General features: G+C 51.0%; 5 protein-coding genes across 5 annotated transcripts; 4 read left to right on the top strand and 1 right to left on the bottom strand.

The window, feature by feature from the left end:
* Positions 1–311: 311 nt before the first annotated feature.
* PFLUO_LOCUS5715 (uncharacterized protein) lies at positions 312–1,415 on the top strand (the record flags this gene model as incomplete). The annotated part of the gene is made up of 2 exons (XM_073783187.1): positions 312–610; positions 677–1,415. 2 exons carry the CDS (start codon positions 312–314, stop codon positions 1,413–1,415), a joined length of 1,038 nt encoding a protein of 345 aa, XP_073639768.1.
* Positions 1,416–1,899: 484 nt separating this feature from the next.
* On the top strand, positions 1,900–3,453 carry PFLUO_LOCUS5714 (uncharacterized protein; the record flags this gene model as incomplete). Its single annotated transcript, XM_073783186.1, has 4 exons — positions 1,900–2,522; positions 2,581–2,956; positions 3,008–3,316; positions 3,367–3,453. 4 exons carry the CDS (start codon positions 1,900–1,902, stop codon positions 3,451–3,453), a joined length of 1,395 nt encoding a protein of 464 aa, XP_073639767.1.
* Positions 3,454–3,950: 497 nt separating this feature from the next.
* On the bottom strand, positions 3,951–5,303 carry PFLUO_LOCUS5713 (RNA helicase; the record flags this gene model as incomplete). The annotated part of the gene is made up of 4 exons (XM_073783185.1): positions 3,951–3,970; positions 4,021–4,914; positions 4,969–5,223; positions 5,273–5,303. The coding sequence occupies 4 exons, from the start codon at positions 5,301–5,303 to the stop codon at positions 3,951–3,953; spliced, it is 1,200 nt and encodes a 399-aa protein (XP_073639766.1).
* Positions 5,304–5,442: 139 nt separating this feature from the next.
* On the top strand, positions 5,443–7,079 carry PFLUO_LOCUS5712 (Pre-mRNA-splicing factor sap61; the record flags this gene model as incomplete). Its single annotated transcript, XM_073783184.1, has 3 exons — positions 5,443–5,532; positions 5,592–6,997; positions 7,055–7,079. The coding sequence occupies 3 exons, from the start codon at positions 5,443–5,445 to the stop codon at positions 7,077–7,079; spliced, it is 1,521 nt and encodes a 506-aa protein (XP_073639765.1).
* A 6,290-nt stretch (positions 7,080–13,369) lies between these two features.
* On the top strand, positions 13,370–14,479 carry PFLUO_LOCUS5711 (Farnesyl pyrophosphate synthetase; the record flags this gene model as incomplete). Its single annotated transcript, XM_073783183.1, has 2 exons — positions 13,370–13,489; positions 13,556–14,479. The coding sequence occupies 2 exons, from the start codon at positions 13,370–13,372 to the stop codon at positions 14,477–14,479; spliced, it is 1,044 nt and encodes a 347-aa protein (XP_073639764.1).
* Positions 14,480–14,690: the final 211 nt, after the last annotated feature.

Below are 14,690 nucleotides of genomic sequence, written 5' to 3'. Positions count from 1 at the left end.
TGTAACGAGATGACTAGCGGCAAGGAAAGCTTCCTGGATTACCTTGTGCGGCAAACGACCGGCGTTAGTGAATTTCATTGCGAAATGTGAGTTCGGCTATTATCCACAGATGCATTTTTGGTCTTCTAATTAGCGATCATTATCTCTTTAGTGGCCAAGATTGCGATTTGACCACTACTGCAGAGGGCTGCAATACAGAGCCGCTGTCGAATCCCAAAAACTGGGCTCTGATCTATGGGATCCGGAATTTCCATAACTGGGTCAATGGGATGCTTACGGCTATTGATTCAGCCCAGACAAACATGAACACAATGAATGGCTATATGGAAGCCTATTTCACAACCCACAATTTCACTCTCGCGGTATGCCATTCTTACCTTGCCATTCCAACAGAATTCCATTCTAAATCTGTCTCGCAGGCTCAAACTTACCAAAATTCGCTCGCATCAGGAGCCATGAGTGCTTTAGGTGGACTTCTCACTTTAGCAAAGCTCGCCTTACCAGAATTGAATGCCATTACAGCGGTTGGTGCTCTTTCAACTTTGGCTGGTGCCGGGGCCACATTGGATACGGGTGTTCTGGGGTCCATTCTGTCGCAAACGGTTGGAGTGTGAGTTTCTTCTCCTTTCCTGTTTGATCTTTGCCGTAAAATACTGATACAAACAAACTATCATAGAATTGAAACTCAGCTTCAGGAAATAGGCGACATGGACAAGTGGTTGTATCATGTATTCGAGGCCATGCGATCCGCAGTCATAGAATGGGGCAACAGCACCATCAACGGCATTGCCTATTTCAGCGAAGATGACATGTATTATTACCAGAACTCTTCTGGTGTCGTCGACTGGCTTAATGGCGGTGGCTTTGCTCAGGACATCTCGGAAACATACCAACTAACGATCGATAACGCGACCATGAAATCCGTCTTTGCCGTCGCCGTCTCCGATCTGTGGGTCCAAGAGGAGGTTTATATCGTCAATACAACCAACGCCTGGACATTTACTGGAGATGCTTATAGGACGTTAAATATTGACAAAAACGACATGACTAGGGTCATTTACAATAACCAAGTCTACTTTTTCGTCAAGAACACCGCCAATGTGGCGCCCGACTCGGCCTACGACCCAGTGCCTGGCATTGATAAACTCGAGGAGTTAGGACTCAGCGCTAATGACGTTATCGAGGCCTCCGCCTACACGCTCAACCGTATCGGCTTCAATAGCACTTGGGATGCCAGTGGTGCACTCTCTGCCATGACCTCTGACGATCCTCCACCGGGTGGCATCTTCATGAATATACCTATCTGTCAACTGGGCATCTTGCAGCCCCCATCAGTGAACCTGTTCACGCGAGGGTGCGATTATGAGGATATGGCCCCAGAGGCGAGTACTCTCCCATTCCCCCCCGCCAAATAATGCTAACAATCTTGTTATTACTGTAGTGCGATTTTAAACGATATATCAACTGGTCCTGCTCCAAACAAATCCAGACCACAAATGGAGTCGTTCAGCCCTGGCCATACTCGATGTACGACCCAGAATGGAATTAGCATTTATGTGCTTTACGTCTCCGTTCATCTTTGAGCACCTGGTTCACTCGTTGTCCAGAGATGCGAACGAATTATGGATTCCTACTGAATAGTAAAGGAATAGTCAAGGCAACTTTACGATCAGCCATGTTCTTCGTCTAATAAAAGACACCTTCTGTGGCATTATTATAAATAAGTGTTAACCCCGCTAAACCTCGGTTTCGGGTTCGTGCAGTGGGACCAGCGCGAGCCTTGTTACATGCCAAAACCGGAAAGAACTGGGAAGATCAATTAGTTATATAAGGTAGCCAAATCTTACTTTACCTCCAATTGCTCTTCTCATTTGCTAAACTGGAATTCGCATCGACAACATGGGACCCGTGGTGGTGAAACTCGTCAAAGGTGTCGCGGCAGGTATCGGCCTTGCCTCCGAGGGAATAGCTGCCCGCAAGGCTAAGAAGGCACAGAATACCCAAGCGGGAGCGAATAGGGGTGACCTTGCAGAGGATGAATCCGAAGTCATCGTGGAGAGGGACGTTGCCATTGATACCCTCGAAGAGCAATGGGCCCTTGACGAAGCACAAGAAGAGCTCCGACAAACATCATACCCCCAAGATGAGCCCCCTCCGTATAGTGAGGTTGTCGATGGAGCTGCTCTTGCTACCTGGTTTGCAAGTCAACATCCGACACCCATGGGTTCTGTAGCCGCTCGTCTACCTGCTCCGATCCTTCTCCCACAACGCAGACCGAAGGATCGTAATCGTGGATTCCTCCGCGCCTATGCGCCGGACCTGGCTCCATTTGGCATTGACCAGGCCACGTTCCTTGAATTCTTGAACACAGCCGAGAAAGGTTGCCGGGCACACCGTTGGCTGCAGGCTATTAACCTGGCTGCCCTTGTGGGCCACGCCATCCCATCTGTTGCGGCAATTGCGGTGTCAGTGGCTATTCATCAATTTGCCAACCTGACTATCGCGGCAGATGGCCGTCGGAGGTACGCACAGAGGACCAATTCATGCTTTTTTTGGAAAAATTAGCTGACTTTGACGCAGGACCAACAACTTCTTTGATCAGGCGAATGAGGAGTTCTTCCAACCTCGTGGGCTGTACTGCCTAGTCTTGACCTGGATCCCGGAAGAGCCAGACGCACCAGCAATGTCGATGGATCTCCAGTCCACTGTTGCTAAAGCCATGACCGGAAACGACTCCACCGTGCTAGGGTCAAACAAGCTTAGACGCCTCCAGCAGAAATTCAAGACGTCTGACGGCAAAAATTATGGAAACCCTTTTCCAGAGGTTGCGCCCCTCGTTTTCCCCGAGCTGGACCGTTTAGAAAATGGGGAAGACGCGGAGAAGCAGCTTTCCAAAACAAAACGACGGGTTGAGTTTGTCAAGACCTACTTGGACAAAAGAGCTCAAGCTACCTTCGTAAGTTTTTTTTTTGTTTTTCGCAGGCAACCTTTGCTTACCATGCCTTAGCAAGCGGAAAACCCGGATAGCCATTTGAACCAACGGCCAAAAGCGACATTTGCCTCACGTTATGCTGATCCTAACCATGCAGCTAGCAGCGGCGATCTGCTTAGCTTGGTGACCGGCGGCTATGCCAGCCGAGGTCGCAGGGGCGGCGGCGGCGGCGGCGGACTTATTGGGGGACTGGCAGAGCTCATCAGAGACCCTCAGGGGCTCGACCGCGAGACTTCACGAAACGCAGGCGGGAGGGCAGTTGGTCCAGGCGCCAATACCCTTATAGGCGGCGGTCTTGTTGAAATCCGCAAACTATTCGAAGGAGTAAGGGGTTCCAAATATCTCTTGAGAGCAACTGTTAACATCTGCAACAGAAAGTGATATACCTAGCAATTGTGAACATGCCATCCAAGGCTGAAATGAGGGAGGCACGCGATGCATTGGGCCTGCCAAAGGATTAAAATATATCCATGATACTTTCTGCAATAGCCCCGGTTAATAGAGTGAAACAGGTGGCGGACGTGGCTAATGATAACCGACGTTTGGTTGAATTGAATTGAAGAGATGACATTTCTTGAACTTCTTGGTGATTGCTTTTACATTTCAATTGATCCGGTCCCGCTGGAAAACTAGCAACTCCAGGAAGATAGGTAACAGAGCCTAACATTCCAATTCACAAATTCGAATAAAAAAAAGATGAAAAAAACCTCAGTATCCTCTTGAGGGCATTGCAGATTGCAGTCTGGGACTATGATCGCTGGCATGTTAGTCACGAGATCAAATTGAATTTGTCGTGGCATCTTACAGTAACAAATAATAGTCCCTTTCCTCCACGCTAGAGATTGCTTGGCCTTGGTCAAGTTGGCTGCCACATCCTCCGGCCATTTTCAAAACAGACGGAATGATATGTGCTGAAATTTCGCACGGAGAAACGAAGTGCCCTCGAGGGATAAGTCAATTAAGAGAGAAGGTCCGCAACTATTAAAAGGTTAGAAATGGCAAAATCATCCAAAACCAAAAGTACTTACCATTCATTGGCATTTCGTCAATCTGGGTCGAGTAGTAGAGTTCGATGTCGCGCAAAATGCGGACATCGTCGCTGGTGACAAAGTTGATGGCAACACCCTTGCGACCAAAGCGACCACTGCGGCCAATACGGTGAATGTAGTTCTCACGGTTGGTAGGTAGATCATAGTTGATGACGAGCGACACCTGCTGGACGTCGATACCACGGGCCCAGACATCAGTGGAGATAAGAACACGGGAGTTGCCCTGGCGGAAGTCCTGCATAATGCTATCACGTTCCTTTTGCGGCATCTCACCGTGCATGCTTGAAACCGTGAAGTTGGCCTCGCGCATCTTATCGGTGAGCCAGTCAACCTTGCGACGGGTGTTGCAGAAAATCACTGCCTGAGTGATGGTCAAAGTGTCGTAAAGATCACATAGCGTGTCGAACTTCCACTCCTCCTTCTCAACCGCAATAAAATACTGTTTGATGCCCTCGAGCGTCAACTCGTCACGCTTGACCAGCACACGGACGGGATCCGTCATGAACTTGGTCGTCATATCCAAGACGTCGTAAGGAAGCGTGGCAGACACCACGACAACCTGGGTCGCCGGTGGCAAGTAGCGGTAAACATCGTAGATCTGTTCGCGAAACCCCCGGTTCAACAGCTCGTCCGCCTCGTCCAAGACGAGCATCTTGATGTGTCGGGTGCGCAAATGCCGCCGGCGAATCATGTCAGCGACACGACCTGGTGTTCCCGAAACAACGTGCTGGCCATAGTCGAGCTTGCGGATATCTTCGCCAATGTTCGTGCCTCCGATACAGGCGTGGCACTGGACGTTCATATAGTCGCCGAGGGCCATCACCACCGATTGAATTTGAGTCGCAAGTTCACGAGTAGGGGACAGGACAAGAGCTGAATCAACCATGGTCAGCACAAACATCATTACCCAAATGAAGATAGGCATACCCTGTGTTTCTCGCACGACAGTGTCAATGACTTGGAGGGTACTGATCGTAAACGTCGCAGTTTTACCAGTACCCGACTGAGCCTGCGCAATCGTATCGCGACCTTTGCAGATTTGAACAATGGCGCGAGACTGCACCGCTGAAGGCGATTCATATCCATAGGCATAGATTCCGCGAAGCAGGCTCTCCTTCAAGTGCATGTCCTCGAAGGTCGGCGCAACCGTGACCTCCTTGGAGGTGTTGAACTCCATGCGCTCTAAATCCTGTTAGCGTATTTCCGCCCAAAGACACTGGTTATTTCGTACCCTCAGCGCGTCTGTCAATGCCGTCTGCCATGGTGAAGGTGGTGATCAGTTGGCGATGAAAAACGGAAGTTGCGAAGGACTTTCTTTCTCCAGTGGCCACTATCACGTGACTCTCCCGCGAAAGCTCTGGGCGAGCTGCAGGCCCGGTCTTTCTTCAGCACACGCTCACCATGTTGCTCGAAGACCAACGATTCATCCACGAAGACCTCGAGCGGTTGGAGCAGGCAGTTGCTGACCGTGCCGCGGAGAAGCCGCGAAATGTAAGTGCACCCGTCCAGGTGTGTTCGACATCCCCTCCTAACCGGTCCGTTGTCACCAGATTCGAGAAAGCCTAGCGCGCGACCATGAAGTCGCAAATTTTTTGAATCGCATTGAGGAGCAGTCAAAGAGGCTCCTGGATATTTACAAAGATGCGGACGGGCTCCGGGAGAGAGAAGTGCAAGCCATCGCAACGGGCGATCAGTTCGAGGAATTCTACAAGCAGCTGGACGACATCAAAGACTTCCACAAGCGCTATCCGAATGAGCCCGTCGAAAACCTAGAGCGAGCGTATAAGCGCCGTCAGCCCGGCGAGGGTGAGGCGCCGCTTAGCACGGAGATCGACAACATGTTCACCGGCGAGGAAGGATTCGGACAATACTTGGATCTGACCATGATCCATGAAAGTTATCTGAACCTTCCTAATGTCAAGCGAGTGACCTATATCCAATACCTCGAAATTTTCGACTCGTTCATACCCCCAAACATGTTGATCAAGCGCAAGGACAAGATCTCCGATAGATACTTCCGCTACGTCAATGAACTGGCCAGCTACCTCGAAGGCTTCATCAAGCGAGCGCGGCCATTGCAAGATTCGGACAAGTTGTTCGCCGGTTTCGATGAGCAATTTGAGAAGCAGTGGGGGGCGAAAGAGGTTCCAGGCTGGACGGAGGAGAAAGCCGAGAACGGCGCTTCTGGCCCCAAGACGGAGGGAACTGGCGAAGGCACCTGGTGCCCCGACTGTGAGAAGGAATTTAAGAACGACAACGTCTACCGAAATCATTTGACGGGCAAAAAGCACATTCGGGCGGCCGAAGCTCGCAAGGCGGCTGGGACTTCAGGCGAGAAGCCATCGACACCAGCTGGTAATACCTCGTCTGGGACTCATAGCCTGAAGGAGCGAGCGGTGGCTGAACGCGAGCACCGTGTCCGCTGTTTGGCAGAAGCTCTCCAAGCAGAGCGGCAAGCCACCCGGATCAACGTGGAACGGAGACAGGGCATGACCGAACGCGAACGTCAAATGGAACTTGAAGCGCTGATGGCTGAGCCCGAGAGTTTTAGCGGCGAGGGCCATGCTGGCGACCAGTCCGACGAGGATGATGAAGAGCGCATCTACAATCCGCTGAAACTGCCCCTTGCCTGGGATGGGAAGCCCATTCCATACTGGCTTTACAAACTGCATGGACTGGGCGTGGAATACCCGTGTGAAATCTGCGGCAACTATGTCTACATGGGCCGCCGGGCTTTCGACAAGCATTTCTCCGAGGCAATGCACATATATGGACTGAAATGCCTAGGGATTACCTCGAACACGAACCTTTTCCGTGAGATCACCCGGATCGAGGATGCTGTTCGACTGTGGGGCAAGCTTGAGCAAGACCGCAAGAATGATCGAGATTCGCGAGACAACGTGGTCCAGATGGAGGATGCCGAGGGCAATGTGATGCCCGAGCGGATCTACCTTGAGTATGTCTATCCCCTCTACCTCTGTTTATATGGGATCTATTTGCTGACGAATTGCAGTCTTCAAAAGCAGGGCATTCTGTAGAACTCTTCGATTCATGTTTTGTATCAAAAGCTTGGAGTTTGGCGGTATATCATGGTCTTCCCTTCCATTCGACGGTCAGGATGGTTTTCGCTGGAGGTCCCAATAATCCCAAGATACTGTCCCATTGGGCATTTCTAAGTGATTTTCAATTCCTTCACTTCTCGCTTCTAGCCGTAGAACAATTATAGACGCTCACGTGCTTACGTGACGGGCCCGCGCTCGCCGATTTCGCGTCGCACCATCTCCCCACCATACTCTCCTAACGGTGTGACTTCATGCCCTTCAAGTTCGCTCACCTGTGCGATCTTGTGTCCAGTCTCGAGAAGAACAAAACCGTCAAGGCCTCGACCGCAGCACGGAACAATGACCCGGATATCCGTACGGTCAATCAATGGTTCATCCAACATGAACGACGGATCCATCATCCCGACACGGACAGGGTAGCCCTGCTCTCGTGTATGTTCCCGGAGAGACGAACAGACCGAGTGTACTGGCTGCAGGCAACCTCCCTGGCCCGCGTAATTGGTCGCTGTCTATACCTCGGATCGTCACGCTTGGCAGATCTTGATCGATGGCGTGTCTCTGGTGGCCCTGATCTGGGCCAATGCGTGGAGAATGTGATGCGACAGGCCGAAAACCATATTCAGGACCACGCAGAAATCACCGTTGAGGAAATCGACCACGCCTTGGGTCTGATTGCATCCCGATGTCGCTTCTCTGGCCCTTCTGTCCGTCGTCAACACACTGCAGTCCATGTGGAAGAAGCTCTTGCCCCTTTATACCGAAGACTGAGTAGCCGAGATGCCAAATGGCTCACTCGCATGATTCTGAAGGACTATTCCCCCGTTGCTTTACCACAGCAATATACCTTGAAAAGGTTTCACTTCTTACTTCCGCAGCTCCTCCAATTCCAGGCCTCCTTCGCCGGAGCATTGGATATGCTTGTCTCCAGCCCATTGAATCATTTCCCACCCCGTCCAGATCCGACGCTCGCTGCAGCCTTGAGCTCGCTAGCTTTGCAATATCTACGCCCTCAGATTGGCTTCAAAATTGGACGACCCGAATACTGCAAGGCTCGGAGCATCAAACATTGTCATAAATTGTCACAGGGCAGGCGCATGAGCATAGAGAGGAAGTATGATGGGGAGTACTGTCAGATCCACGTTGATCTTACAAACAAAAAGAATCCTATCCAGATTTTCTCGAAAAGTGGCAAAGATTCCACGGCGGACAGGTCAGGCATAATTCATGTTGTGAAGGAGTCACTTCGAATCGGACATTCAGGCTGCAAATTCTCGCAGCGTTGCATTGTTGAAGGTGAACTCCTAGTATGGAGTGATAAGCATGGCAAGTTGTCGGACTTCCACAAGCTGCGCCGCTTTCTCCCTCGTTCTGGGACCTTGATTGGTGTCGAGAATGATTCTCCGTAAGTTGATCCGGCCATCCAGCGTAATATCCACCCTCTCATGAACATAGGCCGCAACCATATGAACATTTAATGATCGTTTTCTTTGATATTCTGCTTCTTGATGATGATGTCTGCCTGGCGAAGCCACACCGACTACGGCGACTACTTTTACAAGATACGGTCCACTTAATACCAAGCCGTGCAGCTGTTTCTCAACAAGAAGTTCTAGACTTTAGTCGGCCTGATAGTCAACGCCAGCTACAAATCAGCTTTGCTAAGGCTATTGCTCAACGCTGGGAAGGATATGTATTGAAGGCTTGTGAGGAGCCCTATTTCCCAATATATTCCTCAGGTGTGGATAATACCTTTGGTCGATGGATCAAACTCAAAAAGGACTACATTCCGGGCCTGGGGGATACAGTTGACCTTGCCTTGCTCGGTGCAAGCTACGACTCGCGAGATGCCGCTGCTTTACAACACCATGGGAAATTGCAGTGGACACACTTCTTCGTCGGCTGTCTTCTCAACAAAGAAGAGGCCCTACAGTCAAGGGGGCTTCCTCGTTTCAAAGTTGTCGACGTGATCAACCGGCATTGCATGCACATCCGCACCATGAAGATTCTGAATGAATATGGCAAGTTCTATGCCTGCAGCCCTGACTCTTGCCAAAATTTCGATTTCGATTACGGACACGGAAGTCTTCCAGCAATTTCAATTCTTTTCAAGAAGCCCTTCGTCGTGGAGATGATGGGCAGTGGATTCGAAAAACCTTCTGGTGCTCGGTATTTTACACTCCGTTTTCCACGTGTTCTCAAAATTCATATGGATAGAAAGTTTGAGGATGCAGCATCATTCCGAGAACTGCAACTTGCGGCAGAAAGTGCTCGCGCGGTACCTGCCGAAGACCTGTTACAGGAGCGAGAGGAGTGGTCCAGGCGCTTAAAAGTCGGCAGTGGGCTCAATCAATACATCGTGAGGAGATCAAGGAGCCTTTCTTCAGCGAGCTCTTGGAGCGAATTACGGACATACTCTCCCACGCCGTCTAGATCTTCTGCATCATCAAATGATGCCAACGAGGTTCAATACTCGCTTCCAAGAATGGACGCTGAAGCAACAAAAGACGAAGGTTTTTTGCATGTTTCCAACAAGAACACTGCTTTCCCAGCGGTGTATATTGAAGAGACTATTTTACCGGCCCTTCCTGATACCTCTGCCAGCGAGCATATCCTGACTGAAAATGCAAATTTGTCAATGCGTCAAAAGCACGGCCAAAAAGAATCTGAGCCTGGCTCTCAGACCACCAAATTTGGCAGCTGGCGATCTGAGAAGCCAATGGAGACGCAATCATCCAATCATTCCAATCTCTCACAGGCAACGAGTCTGATCTCTGTTCACCAAGCACAACTCCAAGCACACCTTGATCGCGGAACTGGTATTGAAAGCAGCCAAGCCACGACGCCAGCTCGAAAACGAAAGCGAAAACTGCCTGTGTCTCCACTGTCCACAATTCCAGGGTACATGTCTGACAACCCTTCCGATCAAGTTTCCATGACGCCGCAAATGAATTCCTTCAACGGTGCACTCGCCTGTAACAACAGTCTCCATCAATTCTTACAGAGTCTGGGATCTGTGGAGACTCGCTCATCGCTCCAATGCTCCAACCCCTCCGCCAAGGCACAGGATGTGGCATTCGGCACAGTTCTTCTAGACACAACCAGTACGCCCTTGGGACAAGAACTTCATAGAATTGGTAACGTTCTATCTGATATACTGCACGGCGGCACCTCATCTCTCCCTTCTAATGGGAGAATCTTCTTTTTGGATTCACGCATCACCAATTTGGATATAGATGCTGGAGACCTGCGATTTTGTCTGCGTGAGACGTGGTTGAATATCGCGCGCGTGTATTACTATGCTTGCCTAATCTGGGGACCAGAAAGAACATCTGGTGAGATATCACCGGATGGCCACGTTCCAAATGGATTTTGTCGCTCTCGGTTGAACAAGCACTACTTTAGCCCGGAAGCCCTGCCCGCGCTGTCAGTCAGCTTTGACAAAGCCGAGATTGTTGCGTTGGGAGAGTATATCTCGATCGAACCGCTTGTGCACATCCGGGAGAAGGAAAAGAGTATATACCCTGAGAGTATTCTTGAATAAGACTGTGATTTCATACAGATCCAAAAAGGAAATCGTCGGCATCATGATCCATCGGCATCATGATCCGCCGTCATCTTCAACGCCTCGCTACTTAGACAGGTAATGGGGAATAATACAAGCGCTAGGAAAAGATCAAGTGCAAGAATCAGTTAGCCCGCAGCCTCCCTTCTTGCCCGCACATCTCTCATTAGCGCCTTTGCCTCCTCCACCTCAATCCCATACTGGCACAATTCATTCGCCAGCTGATCAGCACGGTCAAGATCGCCATTCCGTAGTGAATACTGAGCGAGCCATAGCCGCGCTTTGCACGTAGTGGCCGTGACTGCAGTACCCTGCCAGGGCTCCTCGGCTGTTGAATCATCATTCTGGACACCGAACGACGAGCCTCGATCTCGTTGTCGCCGGCGCCGCCGTGGATGAGGGGGCATGTCCGTATCTTCATCTCCGGAATGGGCGGTTTCAGCATCGCTGTGGGCGGCATGTTCTGAAGCAGACGAATACTCTTCGTCTGAGTTTTCCTCGCCACCAACGGGGACGCCACCCATTTCTTGTTGAAGGGTGAGTTCCATGTACGCTGACGCCTCTTCTTCATCTTCAAGACGTTCGTAAAGAGTGGCGATTTGGTGCAGTGTTTCGGGGTCGAGGATTTTGCGCGTTGTGGGCGACCCGGGACTTGCAGCAGTACCTGGCTGAGTTCCGTCCTCCGCATAGTAAGAGCCGGCCACTAGGGCACGTTTGAGTGCTTGAATGCTCTGTTCAATGCGGCTCATCTTCGCATAACATGATCCGACGGCCTGCCACATCTTTGGATCATATGGATGCAGCGCGGCGGCACGTTCGTAATAAAACAGGGCGTAGTGTGACATGTCAAGAACTTCGTAGGCCTGGCCGAGACCGTACCAGGCGCGGTAGTCCTTGCGATTGACGTCGACTGCTCGGCGGTACGACTCAATGGCGGTGTGTGTGTTCTTCATCTCGATGTATTCGTGACCCATCAAAGTCCAGGCGGACAGGAAATTGCGGTCAAGAGTCAATGCGCGTCGGAAGTACATGACTGCTTTTTCGTGCTCGGACTTGAGAGAGTAGTAATTACCCACAACGCAGCAGGTCTCTGGGCGGAATTTATCAGTCGCGGTCGCAACTTGAGCGACAAAGGCAAGTTGGGGCCGCTTGTTCATCACGTAGAGGATGTTGGAGAAGTGGTCTAGACTATCTAGGCGATGTGGTGATACTTCCAAAATTTCTGTGAAAATGTCGGATGCCCTTTCGAGCTCTGGATTATCATTTGTTAGAATCATAACGCGTGAAACGCATATCAGGGCCGTCATACCTTTTTCATGATAGTAGAGCAGGGCTCGTTGTGTTTTAAGAAATGCGCTACGAGGAAATATGTCCTCAAGCTCTGTCAAGGCCTGGTATGTGTCGCGCGTTGCTTGGTACAGCTCTTGGCTGCAATAGACGTGGAATATCAAAGTCATGATGTTTTGCGGCAGGAGGTCGACAATTTGTCTTAGCTGCATCCTTATCAGTCTCACCCCTCCCATAAAAAGTTCCAAGAACTTACATCTTCGGTGCTCCCCAAGAGATCGTTCAATTCTTGCCACGCCCCCCAGTGAAACGGGTTCTGGTGCACACTTTGAATGAGCCACTTCTTCGCGAGCTCTTCATTGCGCCCCTTCAGTAGGATCACCGCATAGAGGTATTCCAGCCATCCCTGGCTCCGGTCAGCCAAGCCCTTTGCGCTTCGCTCCATCAAAAGGCCTTCCAATCCCCGAGCGAGATCAGGGAGTTCTCGGTTAACCGCCATCCCGCTGTCTGACGGACCCAGCACCATTTCCGTTTCTTCATCCTTCCGCTTCTCACCGGCCAGATACTTAGCATAGAGAGCCAGGAATAGTGATTTTTGACTGATCTTGGGGTACGGGTTTTTAGGGCTTTGGCTCTTGCCGAGAAATGGGGAGGCTTTGTCTTTGCCCTTGGTCGACGTGCGCGGTTTTTTCGATTTTGCGTTTGGAGTTGTCGTAGAAAGAGGAACAGGGGATATTGTGGGAGGGAGGAACACAGCCGCGCAGCGGTCGTATTCCCGAGTGTCGAAGTAGGACTTGGCAAGTAGGTACTTGTGGGCTTCTTGGGCTTCCAGTGAGGCTTCAACTGCGTCCTGTACGCGTAGATAAGGGTTCGACGTAGATCCAGGAGGGTGTGTAATGTCCATGGGCGATTCGAGGTCGGTGTCTTCGTGGTCCGGCTCCGCAAGTGAGTCCAGCATTTCGGCAGCCCTAGAATGAGGCTTGTGAGAGGGTGAGGATAAAAATGCAACGCACTGAGCCATACCATTTTGAGGACTGATACAGACATCGCTCTGACGATTGAATTGCCGCAGCCTCCAGCCGGAATCGCAGCTCTCGGATGTTGTCTTCGTTGAACTCCATAGCTGCAGAACGTGCGGGCAGCGCCGCGTGAGAGAACACGGCTGATGCAAGTTTCTCAGTACACTCAGAGGTATTGTGATATTTCGTATAGTTCCAACCAGAGTCTTTGAGTGTGAATTGTGCGGTGTTGTAGTTGACCAGGACAACTGGGCAGGCGCGGGACAATAACAAACAAACTGTGCAAACAGTACAAATGCGCCAAACAGCCTCTGCGGGGGGGAACAATGGGTTTTGAAAAACGGAAGGAAAGATCGGTCTTTCTTCCAATTGCCCTCATTTTCCCTGCACAAATCATCATGGCTTCTACCACCAAGCGCGCCGACTTTGAGGCTGTCTGGCCTGGCCTGGTCAAGGATATCCTGGCCCACGCCCAGCGGTACAACCTGCCCGCCAATGCGTTGGAGTGGTTCGAGAAGGTGGGTTTCCTTCCCAATTGGAATCTGTGAAGCCCAAACAGCCACTAATGGAGAGTCACACGATAGTCTCTTAATGCCAATACTCCCGGTGGCAAGTTGAACCGCGGGCTATCCGTTCCCGACACCGGCATCGCGCTTCTGGAGCAGCCCCTTAGCGCAGAGCAGTTCGAGCACCTCAGCATCCTAGGCTGGTTGACGGAGCTGCTGCAGGCATTCTTCTTGGTTAGCGACGACATTATGGACAGCTCCATCACCCGACGCGGCCAGCCCTGCTGGTACCGGCAGGAGGGCGTGGGCATGATCGCGATCAATGATGCCTTCATGCTAGAGGGTGCGATCTACCAGATCCTCAAGCAGAAGTTCCGCTCTCACCCCTCCTACATTGACCTGGTGGAGCTGTTTCTCGAGACGACCTGGCAAACGGAACTGGGCCAGTTGTGTGATTTGATCACCGCCCCCGAGGACAACGTCGACCTCAATAACTTTTCCATGGACAAGTACATGTTCATCGTCACCTACAAGACGGCCTATTACAGCTTCTACCTACCGGTGGCTCTAGCCATGCACTACCTGCAGCGTGCCACCCCGGAGAACCTTAAGCAGGCCCACGATATCCTCATCCCTCTGGGCCAGTACTTCCAGATCCAGGACGACTACTTGGACAACTTTGGCGATCCCGCCTTTATCGGCAAGATTGGCACCGACATTCAGGATAACAAGTGCTCATGGCTGGTGAATCAGGCTATCCAGCGCTGCACCCCGGAGCAGCGCCAGGTGCTGGACTCTGCCTACGGCCGCAAGGACAAAGAGCAAGAGGCCAAGGTCAAGGCCATCTTCAACGAGCTCGAGCTTGAGAAGCTCTACAAGGAATATGAAGAGAGCGTGGTTGGCGAACTGCGGGCCAAGATCGCCGCCGTGGATGAGTCCAAGGGCCTGAAGAAGGAGGTGTTCGAGGCTTTCCTCGCCAAGATCTACAAGCGCACCAAATAGATTTTCTATGCCCCAAGGCATAGAAAAACGTCTTACGATACCCGTGACTTGTGTTGACGAGATCGTCTGTCTATACAAAATGAACTAAATATATTTCTAGCGATAATGCAGTCTATTACTTTCTGAATTGGTTGTGTTATGCCAGCAATATACACCGGATATACTCATCATCACTATTTTTTGTATCTTGGATTTGATTTGTCTTATCTCG

Source organism: Penicillium psychrofluorescens, assembly GCF_964197705.1.
Source record: "Penicillium psychrofluorescens genome assembly, chromosome: 3".
NCBI lineage: Eukaryota > Fungi > Ascomycota > Eurotiomycetes > Eurotiales > Aspergillaceae > Penicillium > Penicillium psychrofluorescens.
The sequence above is the reverse complement of the archived record's forward strand: the minus strand, read 5'-3'. Positions and strand labels throughout refer to the sequence as shown.